This window comes from Leucoraja erinacea, chromosome 5 (genome assembly GCF_028641065.1).
Source record: "Leucoraja erinacea ecotype New England chromosome 5, Leri_hhj_1, whole genome shotgun sequence".
In the NCBI taxonomy this organism is placed as follows: Eukaryota; Metazoa; Chordata; class Chondrichthyes; order Rajiformes; family Rajidae; genus Leucoraja; species Leucoraja erinaceus.
The window spans coordinates 56,759,745-56,779,101 of NC_073381.1; the positions used below are offsets into that span (position 1 = coordinate 56,759,745).

Sequence of the window (19,357 nt, forward strand, 5' to 3'; positions counted from 1 at the left end):
CTGCAGAACACAAATGTTTTATGTTTCACCTTAAGTATTGCACAATGAAGCAAATACAAGTTTCCCAAGCTGCAAATGTTTTAGCAAGTAAACCATTTAAAGACTGGAAGTAATGACGGGAAAACCTTGCATTTACAATTGAGCCATAGCTAGTGGAGCAGAGAACAGAGAAATAAGAATTGAACCAGCACGTAAAACACTCAAATGAGACCCTGAAGAACATATCGGATACATTATGGCATATTGTAATCTGCCTAAAAATGAAACATTGGCAAGGACTATTTCATTATACACAACTAATAACATTTATACTTAACATGGGAGCAATAATAAACAATGTAATCCTAAAGCAGGACATCAACCCTGAGGCTATGGCATTAAAACCAATTAGACAAAAGGTGTCTATGCACAACAAGAAGCATGCTGAGAGATATTCTCTGAAAGTGGTAAACTCCCAAAGAATCTAAAGAAATCCAAGGTGGAGATCATCATAGTAGACTTGGAAGTAGCATAGAATAATAGATAGAATTGATAAAGGTCCCCTATTTAAGCACCATTTTACAAATGAATTTGCAGATGTCGTTCATGGAACAGGCAAAATGGTTCAGGAATATAATTTAATGTTAATAATAGTAAGTAAAATTAATATAAAATGACTGACAGGCCACTATGACAGATATTATATTACCAAGACTTGCCACTATTAATGTTTGGGGAAGAAAAGTGAGTATGATGGCAACAGAGTGATGCCAGATATGACAGAAAGCAATGGTGACCCAATAGATCACACCCTAGATCACAGAAACATAGAAAATAGGTGCAGGAGCAGGCATTTGGCCCTTTGAGCTAGCACTGCCATTCAATATGATCATGGCTGATCATCCAGAATCAGTACCCCCATTCCTGCTTTTTTCCCCCATATCCCTTGATTCCATTAGCCCTAAGAGCTATATCTAACTCTTGAATATACCGGTCTCTTGAATACATCCAGTGCATTGGCCTCCACTGCCTTCTGTGGCAGCGAATCCCACAGATTCACAACTCTCTGGGTGAAAAGGTATTTCCTCATCTCAGGCCTAAATGGCCTGCCCATTATTCTTAAACTGTAACCCCTGGTTCTGGACTCGCCCAACATCAATAACATTTCTCATGGCATCTAACCTGTCGTATCTCTTAATATGTATCCCTTTATGTATCTATACAATATCCTTTCATCCTTCTAAATTCCAGTGAATATAGGCCCAGTCGATCACAAGGTCGTAATGGAGAAGAGAGTTTATATCAAAGGAATAGGTTCATGAGTAGATCTGGAAGGACAGTCCATTATCACAAGCACCCCGTGATAACTTGGTGTTAAAGTAACCATTCCCAGAGAGGATAATATTTTGATAGTTATTATTAAAGGAAGTATGTGACTAATATAATATTGATTCTAATTTGGCCCAGCCAGAATGTCACAGCAGAAAGAACAATCCCAACAGCTGATTCATCATTTCTAAGATTACAGAATCACTTACCTGTCTGAGAATTTCCTTTTTTCCACAGCTTAGATAACTAAATTCTCATTTTACGTAACTACTTTTGCCGATTGGAATAATTAAAAAAATCTTTTCAACTCTCTAAATTCCATTATTCTGTCAAAATTCCTTATTCCAATTATGCAAGAATCTCACTTAGAACTCTCAACAAAAAAACCCAATTTGTTATTTTCTTCAGTCCATTCCATTAGGTAAGCTCTGAGACATGAGGGCTAGATTTCTGGTGGAATGGAAGCCAATTTCCCCATATGACTGATGCATCCTTGCTGAAGTAACTGCAAGATCCCCAGAAAATGAAGTAAAGGCCATAATCTGGTAGGTGGCATGGTGGCGTAGTGGTAGAGCTACTGTCTTACAACGCCAGAGACCCGGGTTCGATCCTGACTACGGGTGCTGTCTGTATGGAGTTTGTACATTCTCCCCATGATCTGTGTGAGTTTTCTCAGAGATCTTTGGTTTCCTCCCACCCTCCAAAGATGTACAGGTTTGTAGGTTAATTGGCCTGGTATAAATGTAAACTGGTCCCTAATGTATGTAGGATAGTGTGATGTGTGGGGATTGCTGGTCGGTGCGGGCTCCGGGCGCTGAAAGGCCTGTTTCCGCGCTGTATCTCTGAAACTAAAAAAAACTAAAACTAAAAGACTCTTTTCTCAGAATAGCTTCTGCCAAAGTTATAGCAAATGCATTTGTGAATCTTTCACATAAATAATATTAAATGAACTGTCGAAAGTCACTGGAAGTACTTACAGCAAAGATAACCTGCAGTGAACTATGTGCCACTTCTATATACTGGTATCCTAGCAGGCATCCTCTGACGTAAATGTAACGATGGTCCTCTGGTACCCATTCCGGCAGGTCAGTTATTGTCACCACCACACATCCTGGTCCATTCTCCATCCACCAAGAACGATGCTTGGATATGTTAAAGGTCATAATCAGGTTGGTATCCTGGAACAGAAAACATGATGGTTTGAAGCAGTTGTTGAATTATGTGATCAAGTCTGCTTATCTATCGCTATTATTAAGTTCAGTTGACCACATCGTTGACCATGTACATAATAATGCTAATTAAATAGTTTATTAATTTCTATACATCCCATTATTTTGATATTCGTCCTCCGATATAGTATTCGGTGGCAAAAGAGTGATTTGTTCTTTGTGTTATTATTTAAAATAAAATCATAGATTCCAGTCATATCCATCAGCAATTAGATGCAAATGGGCATCAACAACGGAAAGATATTGTACATTCAACAAGAATGTCATTACGGTACATTGTGTAAATCACAAAAAAATATTGAGGTTAGGTTGAGAACCTGGTTTGTTTTTCCACAGGCAACATAATTATGCATAGGTTACTTTGATTCTGGAGTTATATTCATTAAGTACAATTACGTACCAACAGTAATAACACTTCATTTGGGCCTTGGACACTGTTCAGCATTCACTTGTCTATTTACCGTTGCACAATAATTGACACATTAAGGGCCATATTATCTGAGCCTGTCGGCAATGGGCATGTCTTGTTTGCTCAGCACAATGGTAAAACTAACAAAAGGAGCTTACAGCTGAATATTACTAAAGTGCTGAATATGACTTGCAGAAGGAGACTTTGGGTTAGCAAACATTTTGTTGCAACTTAAATACCAGAAGGATCAGTGGAGGATCATTAAGTGGGAGGGCGATTAGCAAACAGCATATTAATAAAGTTGAGTGGTAAATGATTCAAACTTCAGAAAGATGCCATTTGCACTTTTACAGGTTCCATAGTGATGTTTGATTTTATTTTGAAGTCACGTGAGCGATTACATGAAGAGCCCACCAGCCTGCATGCGCGTCAATACATCTAACGCATGGCGCGCGTGTCGGAGCTGTTCGAACTGCTCTGACAGGTAAGTCAATTTTGTTTCCAGCGGGCCGCTCCAATAGCGGGCCCGGTAGCTTTATGGAGGCGACCACAGTTTAGGCTGCCGTGGAAGCTCCATAAGGTACGCAATTTTGCGGTTACTGCCGTTCGAGCTCCGCACGCGAGCAGGTGGCTGAAATTGGAGACCGCCGTGGGGCTCCATAGGAGCTGGGATTGTGGCAGCTGTCGTTCGAGCTCCGCACGGGAGCAGGCGGCTGAAATTGCAGGCCGCTGTGGGGCTCCATAGGAGATGGGATGACGGCTGCCGGCATCAGAGCTCCGAACGGGAGCAGGCAGCCAGATTTGCAGGCAGCCGTGGGGGCTTCGTAAGGAGCTAGGGTTCATAAATTGCGGAGTTCATGTAGGGTTCATAAAATAGCCGCGACCAGGAGCTACCGCTCAGGTAAGCTCAGCTGCAGTAGCACCAACAGCAATGCTGCAGCAACACATAGTGTATGTTTTATTTTTGGGCAGCTATAAATAGAGTTGGCATCAATAGCAGTTGCCACTCGGTCACGTTTGTGACTATCGTAGTCGATAGCATTCACAAATCATGTTTAATTCTTTGGCAATGTAACGATATATCTTATCATGCCAATAAAGTTTACATTAAAATGATAATTACAAAGGACATTTTTTGTCACGTACACGAATGGTGTAGTGAAATTGGTCTTGCCATTGCAGTCCAGAGCTCCTGGCTTAGGAAGCCTTTTTGAGCTGTGCCTATCAGACATCTGTGGGAGCTACACCTAGTGGCATCATGGCAATTTCCACTCACTAGAGGGGACTGTTGGAAATTCTGTTATAAAAGACTCCAACTATCTGCATATCGATAAAGCAGTCGAATCTCTGATTTAACCATATAACCATATAACAATTACAGCACGGAAACAGGCCATCTCGGCCCTACAGGTCCGTGCCGAATAATTATTTTCCCTTAGTCCCACCTGCCTGCACTCATACCATAACCCTCCATTCCCTTCTCATCCATATGCCTATCCAATTTATTTTTAAATGATACCATCGAACCTGCCTCCACCACTTCCACTGGAAGCTCATTCCACACCGCTACCACTCTCTGAGTAAAGAAGTTCCCCCTCATGTTACCCCTAAACTTCTGTCCTTTAATTCTGAAGTCATGTCCTCTTGTTTGAATCTTCCCTATTCTCAAAGGGAAAAGCTTGTCCACATCAACTCTGTCTATCCCTCTCATCATTTTAAAGACCTCTATCAAGTCCCCCCTTAACCGTCTGTGCTCCAGAGAATAAAGACCTAACTTATTCAACCTTTCTCTATAACTTAGTTGTTGAAACCCAGGCAACATTCTAGTAAATCTCCTCTGTACTCTCTCTATTTTGTTGACATCCTTCCTACAATTGGGCGACCAAAATTGTACACCATACTCCAGATTTGGTCTCACCAATGCCTTGTACAATTTTAACATTACATCCCAGCTTCTATACTCAATGCTCTTATTTATAAAGGCTAGCATACCTAAAGCTTTCTTTACCACCCTATCTATATGAGATTCCACCTTCAAGGAACTATGCACGGTTATTCCCAGATCCCTCTGTTCAACTGTATTCTTCAATTCCCTACCATTTACCATGTACGTCCTATTTTGATTTGTCCTGCCAAGGTGTAACACCTCACATTTAATGGGGACATGCTTCTTTTAATCATATGAACAACACCTGGCAGGGTTGCGGTATTTCTCCCATTCTGTCTAGCTGACTATCGGGAAGAGGTGAGTCCGATTATAACACCGGCTCATCCGAGTCATATGGGGGCCAGAGGCGCTCCAGTCCTTCTCTGTAATACTCCGTTGGGGCTCCATAAGGGAGCAAGGACTCGGAGTCACTAGCAGGTGCAACCTGTCTGGTAATTATATTGATGATACCAACAGAGCACCGATCTGCACAGCTAGTCCCGGTCCGGCTTCTGAAGGGAGAAGCCTGACAACCCTGAGTCGGAGCAAAGTCAAAGCCAAGTCTGTGACAAGTCTTGTCGGATGATTTGGGACATCTATGGCAGGTATGGTTGGGCGTTTGTCTCAATTAGAACATCTGATGTATCAGATGGTGGCACAAGAAATGCTCAGTGTTACGAAGGCATGTCAGGCAGCAACCCCTGGCTCAGGGTTGGAATATTCCTCCCACTCAGATGAAAGGAGTGGTGGAGATGGTGCCAAAGTAAATGCACATTTGCCTGAAGCAGCTCCTGGTTCAGGGTTGCAATATTCCTCCCATTCGGATGAACAGAGTGATGGAGATGGTGCTAAAGTATATGCACTCATGCCTGAGGCAGATCCTGGCTCGGGGTTGCATAAGTCCTCACACTCGGATGAATTAAGTGATGGAGATGGTGCCAAATATTATGCTCCGTATTACGGAAGCATGCACAGGCAGTTCAACTCATATGCCTGTAGCTTCCCTGGTTTCAGGGTTGGAATATTCCTCCCACCCGAAAGACTATCGGAGATGGTGTCACAAAATATGCTCCGTGTTATGGAAGCATGCACAGAGAGGCATACGCATGTGGCAACGCCTGGATCGGGTGCAATATTTCTCCCACTCTAAGAGAATGTCAGAGATCAGTATGGATCTGACTCCGAACATGTCCGAACATGACTATGTGCCTGAATCCCATGCTTTAATGCATGATGTGCGAGAATCGCATAAGGAAGAGCTGCCTGCTCTTGCCTCTAAATTTGCTGTTCCCTCGGGGACGGACTAGCCACTACAAGAGGAGTTGGCCAGCAACATCAGCTATCTAACAGATATGACAAGCTTGACAGACAATGTCTGCAAATGGAACCTCGCTGAAGCTCCAGTGAGCAAATCAACCCAGGGTCAGAGACGCTGGTAAGTAATGTCTCGTTATTAACCTCCGTAAACTCCGAAATGGAGCAGTCTGTCGACGCAGGTTTGGGTTTACTGGCAGCATGGGCTGTCTAGTGGTACTCCATTGATTTGAATTTTCATTTATTTCAATATCACTTTTTATTTCTAGTTTTTGATTATTATTTGAATACGTTATTTGAAGAGAAAGAATACAAGTTTTGAAATGTCTTTGATTCATAAGTGGTCAGTTTGATATCTGTAACAGATAGTCACCATTTGAAATTAATTTTGTACTAATGTAAAGGAGACATTGGATAAATATAAAATAATGAATAAAATGTCTTGTGATGTTGTAGCAACAGATTGCATCTGGCAACCTCCTATTCTGAGAGAGAGAGTATCCTTGGATTGTCCAAAGAGACAAGGTTATCAATCTCTTTGTGCATCCTGTACAGCTCCAGCAACCCAAGATCAATCTTGACCTCCAGTGCAGTTGGTGTAGAATATGCATTATCACCTTGTGACTGCATGAGTTTCTTCTGGGTTCTGCCCACAACCCACAATTTCTGCCCACAACCCAAACAGTGGTTAATTGGCAATTGTAAATTGGTCCATTGTGTGGTACAATCTGGAGGAAATTGATGGGTTGTGTGGTATCAGTGTAAATGGGTGTTTGATGGTGTGCACAGACATGATGGGACATGTATACAAACCTGACTCCACCGGGATGGTGAGCTCAATAATTAAGCCCTCTGAATTTTCAATCATTGTTTAGTTCGTTAGGCAAAATCAATGTCTGCTCTGACCAGGTGACATGCAGCTACTGCAGTGCACTTGGTATATTTCCAAAGAATCACAAGAAACTGCCTAAAAAAACAAGTTGTTTGCCTGATGTAACCTGGGAGAGGGGAAGATGCTTTCATTGACATATTTCCTGCATCAAGATTCTATTCCAAATTCTGCTTAACACATTTCCATCAGAATTCAATGTCACTGGAAAAACTTCTACTGTGTGATGATAAAATGTAGCTAACGTAGGGAATTGTGATCCTTCAATTCTTTTGTGCCCATGGAATTTTAAGGTGGACGGTTTCTGCTAAAAATGTTTCTCCTCGCACTGCAGCATAAGCACAAAACTAGTGAATACAAAGTAAATTCTATGAAACAACTGATGATATATTCTTCTATCCTCCTTGATGTGTGAAATAATAGGGAAGAGGCAAACATAAAGTGCAAATTTCAAAATACTAGCTCACTGTTCTACTGTGAAATGTACTCCATAAACAAACTAAATTATTCCCCGCATTCTTAAAATTTAACAAAAGGAAACATTTAGAGTCCTGGGAAACCTTCCTGGTCCTGTTTGAGGAACTGAAACTAAGGCTTCAGACTGATGCAGAAAGCCCAATATAATTGAAGACCTCCAGCCATCAAGCTGCTTTGTCGAAGAAGACTATAACCTCTCTCCCATGGAACTGATTTGTGATATGATAGCAAAATAATTTAAGATAAGATAAGATAAGATAAGATACATTTATTGTCATTTGGACCCCTTGAGGTCCAAACGAAATGCCGTTTCTGCAGCCATACATACATAGACCCAAGACACAACATAATTTACATAAACATCCATCACATTGCTGTGATGGAAGGCCAAATAAACTTATCTCTCCACTGCACTCTCCCCCCCCCGATGTCAGAGTCAAAGTCAAAGCCCCCAGCTGGCGATGGCAATTGTCCCGCGGCCATTAAAGCCACGCCGGGTGATGCGAGGTCGCACACCGGGTCTTGGTGTTAGAGACCCCGGCGTGCGCTCGCATAGTCCCGCGGCCATTCCAAGCCGCGCGGGGCGGTGATGTAGGCCCCGCTCCAGGAGCTCTTCAACCCCGCAACTCGGGCGGGGGAAGTCGCCGTTGCGAGAGCCCTGAAAAGCGGTCTCCCTCCAGGGTGCCGCCGTCCACAGACCTGTCGTTGGAGCCTCCGACTCTCCGGTCAGGCCGCAGCAGCAGCAGCAGCAGCAGCAGCAGCAACAGCAGCAGCGCTCCTCCACCGCTCCACCCGCTCCGGACTCGGCCAGCCCCGCGACGGCGACGGTGAGTTGTAGCACCAGAGTCCCCGGCTTCTTCCTGTTGGAGGCCGCTCCTCGTTGCGGCCCCAACGACAACGGAAACCCGACGAGAAAAGGTCGGGTCTCCAGTGCAGGGAGAGATTTAAAAAGTTTCCCCCCCGGTCCCTCCCCACACACACACCCCAACAAAAAAATAACAAAAAAACTACATTAAAACACAGACAGAAAAAAATAAAACGCGGACAGACTGCAGAGGCCGCTGCTGGCCAGAGCCGCGCCGCCCACCGCCCAACATTAGTATATGAAAGGTTAAAATTATGTTTAAAAGGTAATTATGGTTCTCAAACTTAATATCCAGTCAATGTAAATTATTCATCCTAATCATAAAATATCAATTAAGAAACCAAACAAAATGCAGACCGTGTACCAATTACTGTTTATAACTCTGTCTGTTGATTCATTGCACAGTATTAGAGCAAATAAACAAATGAAATATTGCCAATTCAAATTGTGAGTAGTTATGCAAATCAACAAATCTTGCAAAACTGACTGACTTCACAATGTATTTTCACATTTTTAATTTGTTTATTTCTTTGTGCTGTAGAAGGAAAGAAAACTGGCATTAATTCGGAAAGATTTTGCATTTTCAAAAACTGTCTTGAAATCAATTCATTTGATACTTCAAATTACACAATTAAGTTTGAAACATTGGTATAATTTTTATGAAAGGAACTGTATTAAACAATGTTTCATATAATAAATGTGGTTTTGCACCGCCTATCTTATATTTTATTCATACAATTTTTCAATGTGTTACACTCTCATTTAAAGACATTCATTGTTATAATTCATGTGTTACTGCAGCAGTAGACCAAACCACTGAATAACTGATTTTACTACATGATGCAATCATCCAGGCAGGGGACTGTAACAGGTCGTATTTTAATGAAAGTATTTTCCAGTAGTAGAGTTAGTTATAAGCAAATCCAAGAGGCTGGTAAATATTTTTTTCTTCAGGCAATTAGAAGTACTAAAATCATAGCATTTCTAGTACAAGTCTCTTGAGAGATTATTCAACTTCTTATGTGCTATTGTATATAAATATATGATAAATCATACTAGGAATTATTTTATTTATCCTGCAATTTAAAATACATAATGTAGTCCAAGAAGTACTATAAACCATTTTATATAAAATATAATATTCAAAATTATAATGATATGTGTGTTAATTAGCACATGATGAAACTAAACAGAGCATAAAGTGCTGGAGTAACTTAGCACGTCAGGCAGCATCTCTGCAGGACATGAATAGGTGCCGTTTCAGATCAGGGCACTTCTTCAGACTCTGAAGAAGGGTCCCGACCTAAGCCATCACCTATTCATGTCTTTCAAAGATGCTGCCTGACCCACTGAGTTGTTTCAGCACTTTGTGTTCTATGCAAGATTCCAACACCAGCAGATCCTTGTGTCTCCACAAAGCTAAACATGTTGTATAAAATGGAAGAAAATCAATCAACCTGGAAGCAACACTAGTACACTACCCAAAAGATTAAGGCAATCATTTGTTATGCGATTCTCAAAAGTATTTGCAACAAGAAAAACCTTGACCAGAATGTAACTCTACTACGATCACGCTCAACAAAGACAGGTTATTTTACAACCATAGAACTCAAATAAATTGCATTTGACAGAATGGAAAAATGAAGTTTGTTAAAAGTCACGCAGCTTGAAGTGCCAAGTTTATCAGGAAGCAATCACAGACTTCAGAGCAGTTGTAAAGGCTACAGGCTATAATTTTCATGCATGCAATGACATTTCAACCACATCTAGATTTAAAAGATCTTTGCATCTATTTTCTATCGCAGCCATTAGCAACAGAAAAATGCAAAGTGCAACACTAGCTGTTTGGAAAGAATCTCCAAAGAATCAAGAAGGAACAACACAGGTAGCCTGCTGAACGCTATCCTGCAGAACTCGGATTCATTATAAATCTTCTGCTATCCAGCATGAACTGGCACTGGCAATAGGCTCTGTGAATTGCTGAGTCACAAACTTGGTGCCAATACCCTTCTCATCACTGGAACTTTGGTGATGGGCACCTCGTAGAACCGTCGGAGGCCACATCAGACGGGGGAGCAATCCAGACTGCAGGCACCACAGTTTCAGCTTACCAGGAAGCGAGGTCTTGTCTATGCTAGCAAGGCCTTTATGAAAGGTTAAAATTATGTTTAAAAGGTAATTATGGTTCTCAAACTTAATATCCAGTCAATGTAAATTATTCATCCTAATCATAAAATATCAATTACGAAACCAAACAAAATGCAGACCGTGTACCAATTACTGTTTATAACTCTGTCTGTTGATTCATTGCACAGTATTAGAGCAAACAAACAAATGAAATATTGCCAATTCAAATTGTGAGTAGTTATGCAAATCAACAAATCTTGCAAAACTGACTGACTTCACAATGCATTTTCACATTTTTAATTTGTTTATTTCTTTGTGCTGTAGAAGGAAAGAAAACTGGCATTAATTCGGAAAGATTTTGCATTTTCAAAAACTGTCTTGAAATCAATTCATTTGATACTTCAAATTACACAATTAAGTTTGAAACATTGGTATAATTTTTATGAAAGGAACTGTATTAAACAATGTTTCATATAATAAATGTGGTTTTGCACCGCCTATCTTATATTTTATTCATACAATTTTTCAATGTGTTACACTCTCATTTAAAGACATTCATTGTTATAATTCATGTGTTACTGCAGCAGTAGACCAAACCACTGAATAACTGATTTTACTACATGATGCAATCATCCAGGCAGGGGACTGTAACAGGTCGTATTTTAATGAAAGTATTTTCCAGTAGTAGAGTTAGTTATAAGCAAATCCAAGAGGCTGGTAAATATTTTTTTCTTCAGGCAATTAGAAGTACTAAAATCATAGCATTTCTAGTACAAGTCTCTTGAGAGATTATTCAACTTCTTATGTGCTATTGTATATAAATATATGATAAATCATACTAGGAATTATTTTATTTATCCTGCAATTTAAAATACATAATGTAGTCCAAGAAGTACTATAAACCATTTTATATAAAATATAATATTCAAAATTATAATGATATGTGTGTTAATTAGCACATGATGAAACTAAACAGAGCATAAAGTGCTGGAGTAACTTAGCACGTCAGGCAGCATCTCTGCAGGACATGAATAGGTGCCGTTTCAGATCAGGGCACTTCTTCAGACTCTGAAGAAGGGTCCCGACCTAAGCCATCACCTATTCATGTCTTTCAAAGATGCTGCCTGACCCACTGAGTTGTTTCAGCACTTTGTGTTCTATGCAAGATTCCAACACCAGCAGATCCTTGTGTCTCCACAAAGCTAAACATGTTGTATAAAATGGAAGAAAATCAATCAACCTGGAAGCAACACTAGTACACTACCCAAAAGATTAAGGCAATCATTTGTTATGCGATTCTCAAAAGTATTTGCAACAAGAAAAACCTTGACCAGAATGTAACTCTACTACGATCACGCTCAACAAAGACAGGTTATTTTACAACCATAGAACTCAAATAAATTGCATTTGACAGAATGGAAAAATGAAGTTTGTTAAAAGTCACGCAGCTTGAAGTGCCAAGTTTATCAGGAAGCAATCACAGACTTCAGAGCAGTTGTAAAGGCTACAGGCTATAATTTTCATGCCTGCAATGACATTTCAACCACATCTAGATTTAAAAGATCTTTGCATCTATTTTCCATTGCAGCCATTAGCAACAGAAAAATGCAAAGTGCAACACTAGCTGTTTGGAAAGAATCTCCAAAGAATCAAGAAGGAACAACACAGGTAGCCTGCTGAACGCTATCCTGCAGAACTCGGATTCATTATAAATCTTCTGCTATCCAGCATGAACTGGCACTGGCAATAGGCTCTGTGAATTGCTGAGTCACAAACTTGGTGCCAATACCCTTCTCATCACTGGAACTTTGGTGATGGGCACCTCGTAGAACGTCGGAGGCCACATCAGACGGGGGAGCAATCCAGACTGCAGGCACCACAGTTTCAGCTTACCAGGAAGCGAGGTCTTGTCTATGCTAGCAAGGCCTTTGATTTTTTTTTCCCTCAGTTGGTCACACTGGCCTGAGTCTTTGAGGCTTGCATTGTACCACCATCCTAAACTCTTGACTGGCAGCTCTGACACCATCAAAATGGGTGTTTCATCAATGTGGAATCGCTTGTCTACGATTTTTCCTCTGATGATGGATATGCTCCTGGATTTGCTGGGTTTCAACTTCATCCGGGCCCATGTTATGTTCGCATGAAGCTTTTCCAGCAGGCGCTTGGTACATGCAATGGTTGAGGTCAGGGTGGTCATGTCATCCATGTGTGCACGAATGGGAGGTAGCCGCTGTCCAGACTGCAGCCGCTCTCCTTCTACGACCCACTTGGAAGCTCGGATGATCACTTCCATCACCATGGTGAAGGCTAGATGGTAGATGGTGCAACCTGCCATTATTCCCACTTCCAGTGATTGCCACGATGTTGTGTATTCTGTTGTTGTGATACAGAATTGCAAATTTTGGAAGTAGTTTCTGACCAGGTTTGTAATGGTCTTTGGCACATGGAAGAACTCGAAGGCTGCCCAGTGGAGAGAATGGGGAACAGATCAAAAAGCATTGGCTAGGTCCAGGAATAAGATCTCTTCCTTCCCTTTTTGCAGACTGGATTTGATGCTTGTGTACTCTAAGCATCCAGAGAAGCCTGGTGTACCAGCTTTCTGTACCGACGTGTCAATCAGGTTGTTCTGTTTCAGGTAGGTTATCATCCTTTGAGCACCAATGCTAAAGAAGATCTTCCCTTCAACATTCAAGAGATTGATTTGCTGGAATTGGTCGATGTTTGAGATCTTTTTCCTTGGGGATCACCCACCACTCCCCCTGCTCTTCGCCATGCTTTTGGGATGGTTTGCTTTTTCCATGCTATCTTCATTTGCCTCCATAAGAACTGTAGAACATTTTGAGCATTTTTGTACAGCCGGTATGGAACTCCGTTAGGTCATGGAGCTGAAGCTGACCTTACCTTCCTTACGGCTTTCCCGACCGCTACATCCAACTGATGTTCTGGCTGAGGAATGGGTGGCATGTCTGGAGTTATCACCCTCTGCTCAAATCTTTGGTTGTCTGTGAACGTTGATTTCAGGTGATCCTCCAATTCCCTCTTTGACACCTTAAGTGACCCGCTCTTTTCCTTTGTGATGAGTCCTTTCACAAATCTGAAGGGATCCTTGTACAAGGGTGTTCTTGCCCTCTCCTTCTTCTTGCGTCGAGTTCTGAGGGTTTCTGCTCTCCGCAGTCTTCCCAAGCATTCCTTTAGATCTGCATGCAGGAGGTTGATGTCCACCCTTTCCTCCAGTGAGGATTTCCTCCACCGTTTCCTCAGGCCCCATCTCACTGCCTTCTCGATTTCCCGCTGCCTTCTGAGCTTGGGAGGGGCTGTTGTTTCCTCCTTCCGAACCTTTCTGCTCCGTAGGAGTAGATCAGATCACTCATTTTCTCCAGTTTCTTCTCCACAGTTCCTTGAAGTCCGTCTAGGATATTACTCAGGTCTGCGTCGATTGTTGCCCACTCTTTCTTGCTGCTGGACTTTGGCCACTTCACATAATGTCTGTGGCCTTGCATCTTCTTCAAAGCAGGCTGCGTCTGGCTGGATTCCGGGTTCTCAGACGTTGTGCTTGAATACTCTCCTTGGCCACTGGGGCATTGATGCTCGTTGGACTGTGGGTTGTATCCTGCCGCTGAGCTTCACTCGACTGATTCGATCTTTCTCTCAGGAAATACTGATCAATGCGAGGTCCCCTCTCACCTACTTCAAGAACATCATCCACCCTTGATGTATTTTTAGGCCTCTGATGGATGTTACCTTGGACCAGCTGCAGCTACACACTTGAAGTACTTGTTCTGCAGATGATGCTGTACGTGCCGTGCCGATTATCATCTTTGTCACCGTGTTCATGCCAGGGTCGGCTAACGGGTTGTCATCCGATGAGTCATCTTCCGCCCCCGCTCTCGCAGACTCAGGCGGTATTTTCCTCTTTGAATTTTTCGTAGCCATGAGGGGTGACTCCTATTCATAATTCACAGTGACGGAGCCTGCCATCATGGATAGCTAGTCCATGCCATCCTCCTGTCAGCTGTCTTTCCACGCCGTCACATGGTCTTTCCCTAGTTGTCAGCTGCACTTTCACAGCAGTCACCGGATTTATCCAGTTTATCAGTTGAGCTTATAGGACTAGATATTACAATCCCTACTATAATTGGCACCTTCTTAATAAGTTGAGTGGGGGTAGGGATAAAAACTCCATTGGGGTCATCAGGTGAGCACCCTCCTTCCTTGGTGTTTCGTTCATAGACACCTTCAGAAGGGTCAACAGCAACACCTGGCATCCCAGGTGTGCTCCCCTCCATTTTTCCACTCTTGCTGGTCATTTTGCAGCCCAGTTGGAGTCCTTCCTCTTCAGCCACATCCAGTTGCTGCTTCGCTCAGCAGCCTCTGACAGCGACCTGAAGGCTGGCCGGAAGGTCTGTCCTCGAACTCCCATTCCCTTCAGGAGTCTGGTTGTTGACATGGCTACAAAGCCTCTACAACCAACCTCTACATGGAGCACCTGGGTATGCCAGCCGGCTGGTTCTGCCTCGGCTGCTAAGTCTGACTACTTCCGACATTTGCGTTCATGCGCTTCACCAACTGCAGTCTCCCAAGGCACAGTTAACTCCACGATGTACAGGGACTTCTGTGAGGTTGACCACAAGATCAGGTCTGGCCTGAGACTAGTTGTGATGATCTCTGATGGAAAGATGAGCTTCTGGTCTAGATCAGCCTGCATTTCCCAGTCCCGGGCAGTGTCCTGGAGAGTTGGTTCCTTTCTTGCAAATGGCTTCTCTGGAAGTTGTCCTGCCTTTACAAAAGAGGTGGTGTTTGAGAAACCAGGCGTTGGGGGAGGGAGGGCATTGGTGGTAGTTCTCCTTCCTTCAAAGGTAATCGCCAGTTGTGGCAGGACCTGATTGTGCCTCCAGGTGTAACGACCTTGTGAAAGTGGTTTTACAGCCAATGAGGATGTGCCTTAATGTTGTTGGGGTTTGGCAGAGAAAACATGATGGAACTTCTCCAAGCTACTGGTTTAGGTTCTTGGGTGTGGGAAGAACATCGTAGGTGGCTCTGATGATGAAAGTAAGATGGTTTCCTTCCAACTCCTACAGATCCCTCCAGGTAAGCTTACGATGCTCTATGTTTTCCCAGGCAGTCCACTGGCCCTGTTTGGACTGTGAGACTGCCTTTGCACATCTCTCTGCCTCCTCTTGCTGACAGACCTCAGCAACTACCAGCTTTTTTCTCTGGGTGGATGTTGCCTTGTGCCACGTGGGTCGACTTGTCCAGAGTCCAATCCCACCTCTTCCCTGCTGCACCTGTCCTACAATGTCTCCATGCCTGAGAGCATTCTTTGCTTGCTGTACAGCCTCCAATGGGGTCTACTTCCTTCCAGTTGATATCCTCAGCAATATCGGCTTTATGGACACAGCGTTCTGGACTCTAGGCTCACAGAAGAATACAAATGCACCAAAGTGAGGCTGGACATGACCCTGACCGAGTCTCAAGATGAAGTGGTACGAGCGGCTGCTTCCAGACTGGCCACTGGGAGGAAGTGGACCCCATCGGAGGCTGTACAGCCCTAAAACAGAGGGGAGCGCACCTGGGATGCCAGGTGTTGCTGTTGAGCCCTCCGAAGGTGTAGTGGGCCTATCAATGAAACACCAAGGAAGGAGAGTGCCCACCTGATGACCCCAATGAAGTTGTTACCCCTACCCCCACTCAAGATATTAATAAGGTGCCAATTATAGTAGGGATTGTAATATCAAGTCCTATAAGCTCAACAATCAACCATAGCAGCCATTAGCAACAGAAAAATGCAAAGCACATCACTAGCTGTTTGGAAAGAATCTCCAAAGAAGCAATAAGGAATAACACTAGTACCCTGATAACTGAGCGCTATCCTGCAGAACTCAGATTCATTATAAATCATTATAAATCTTCTGCTCTCCAGCATGAACACTCACTGGCAATAGGCTCTGTGAATTGCTGAGTCACAAACTTCGTGCCATTCCCTTCTCTTCACTGGAACTCCCTCTAATGTTGAATCATTCCATGGCTTGGTGTGGAGAGGCTGAGGGAAGGCCAGTGAAGCCATTCAGTGCTGAGAATAGGGGTTTAGCCTGTACCCTGGTCAACATGATGAGGGTAGGTCATAACTGGGGATTGGCAGCACCATGGACGAATTGGGTATCTAATTTACCAAATATATGGCACAGAATGGAGACAGCAGCTTCCAACACATGATTGTGAGGAGAGAAACCAGAGGATCCAGATGGTCTGTCAACACATGCAGGTCAGCCCTGTCCCCAATAATGGTCTGCATCTCAGCCCTGGCCTGCCCCACAGCAACCCTCATAGGCAATCTCTACATATCCAGGTCTGGATTCATGCCAGGGTCCCCTATGTAGATGGGGAAATAAACAATTGATATTTTGTGTTGAGATCTTGCATCAGCACTGAGAGGTGAGAGGGGCGATACCCAATGTAAAGAGGAGAGGGTGAAGGATGGCAGCCCATTGGAGATGGGTAAGGGGGAGGGGGGCGGGGGGTGTAGGGATATAATTGGAAGATGGAGGCAAGACCAGTGGAAGCAGACAAAGAAAAAAGATATGTGGAACTAGGTGGAGGGGCAAAGAGTGAAGATGGAAACAGCTGCTGAATGGTGATAATCAAGGACCCAAATACTACAGTGCTGGAATGTGATAAGTAAGGAAGTTGATAATTGGAACTGTTAAAAGCCCTGTCCCACTGTACGAGTTCATTCAAGAGTTCTCCCCGAGTTTGCCCCGATTTGAACTCGGAGATTTACGGTAATGGCCGCTCGTAGGTACTCGGGGCTCTCGTGGACATTTTTCAACATGTTGAAAAATCGTCACGAGTCTTCCTGAGCTTACCTGCCATTAGCGAGTCTTCCCGAGGACCTGCCGTTAGCGTTACGATCCGCTAAGAGACGTCCCAGAGCTTCGGGTACCCGCTACAGGTTTGATTTTTTTTTAAACTTGGGAGAGCACATGAATGAACTCATACAGTGGGACAGGGCCATTAAGGGAGAAATAAAAGGCAGTTGGAACTAGGTGAGGGGAGGAATCTAATGGGTGAACACTGCCACGATTCACAGACCTTCTTCTCTCCACACTAGTTTACATTAGTTCCCACAAAGAAACACAAAGAAGAAAGTAGTTTACCTCCCTAAATGTCCAATGCAAAAGTGGCACATTTTTGTGCTGTGTCCACGAGTGTTCTTGTACTTGGGAATACATCCTGTGCTCTATGTGAGGTACCAGTGTAGAAAAATGTTTTTAGGGACTACGGGGTCTTCTACTGCTAATTAAGAAGGTGGTTAGTTAATTCACAACTAGTGTAAGTCAAGCATTAGTATTCTTTAGATAGACACAAAGTGCTGGAGTGACTCAATGGGTCAAGCAGCATCTCTGGAGAAAAAGGCTGGGTGACTTTTCGGGCCAGGATCCTTCTTCAGACAAAGAGTTAGCATTCTTTAAGTTGCAAGCTCAGAAAAAATGCATAACTGGTTGTTTAATATAACTAAATTGTGTGGAAAAAATCATTATTGATAATTCAGGGCAAAGGATAAAAGCTTATTTGCTGCCTTACATTAGAATTTGAGTACATACTAGACTAAGTGGAACCCGTTGGGTCCCAGCATCACACGGGATAGCTGGTCCCCCAACGCAATATTCCACCTCTCCACCAATTCCAATATTGATGGGCAGTGGGGGAGGGGGGGCTTTCTGGAATGCTAGTATGGGTTTTGTGGGCTGAAGGTACTGGTTTCCTGAGGGCTAGTATGGACATTGTGGGCCGAATGGATTCTTGGGCTGGCGGCTCAGTCACTCAAGCTTGTTGTGCTGGCGGCTCTCTCACGGCTGGTGGGCTGGCAGTTGACTCATGGCTATTCCTTCAAATTCCATTTCAAGCAGGGTGCAAGGCCACCAAATTCAAGTGCAGTTTCATACCATTTCAAGCAGGGTGCAAGGCCACTAAAGACAGCTGGTCGTGACCTCTCCCTCCTCCTTCTTGCAGAGACTGAGCCACACCCACACTTCTGGGTTTTATAGTCCCTCCCTCCTCCACCAGAAGGGGCGTGACCTTCATGGCGTGATTGACAGGAGAGAGAATCTCAACATTTTATATGCACTAATAACTCTTCTATTTTTTATCGATGTGAAAAATCCTCGGCACATGATGAGCGGAGGGGGACTGAGTAAGATGGCCAAAAATCACAGCCATACGTGGTAGCGTTTTTTTTCTAAAATCAATATAAAGCGCAAACTAGAAGCGGTTAAGATTAGACTTTTAATTATATAGAAGGCAAGGCAAGTTTGATTAAGCAAGGCAACTTTAATTACGCAAGGCTACTTTAATTAGGCAAGGCACCTTTAATTAGGCAACACAGCTTTAGCATTTCCAAACCAAAGGCAACACAGCCTTAGAATTTCCAAACCAAAGGCAAAACAGCTTTAGCATTTCCAAACCACAGGCAACACAGCTTTAGCATTTCCAAACCAAAGGCAACACAGCTTTAGCATTTCCAAGCCAACGGCAACACAGCTTTAGCATTTCGAAACCAAAGGCAACGCAGCTTTAGCATTTCCAAACTATATTTTCAAACCACATTAGGGGCACTGACAGGTCAGTAAAACTACTCACAGTTTACTAGACATGTGTTCAGTGTTATTCACAGCTCAAACTGAGAGACGTGACCCTCTCGCTCCGCCATCATGCAGAGACTGACTGAGGCACTCAACATTGAGGGTTTTATAGTCCCTTTGGAAGGTGCGTGGCCTTCAGGAGAGAGAATTTCAAAAAATTTTAAACACTAATA

At 43.2% G+C, this 19,357-nt stretch overlaps 1 protein-coding gene across 1 annotated transcript in view; it reads right to left on the minus strand.

Annotated features, from left to right (window-relative positions):
* The window catches only part of nkain2 (sodium/potassium transporting ATPase interacting 2), a 361,685-nt gene that overhangs the window by 58,782 nt on the left and 283,546 nt on the right, over nucleotides 1-19,357 (minus strand). Inside the window, exon 4 of the mRNA XM_055635679.1 lies at nucleotides 2,286-2,486. Within this exon, the coding sequence (XP_055491654.1) occupies nucleotides 2,286-2,486 (201 nt within the window). The remainder of the gene's footprint in view (nucleotides 1-2,285; nucleotides 2,487-19,357) is intronic.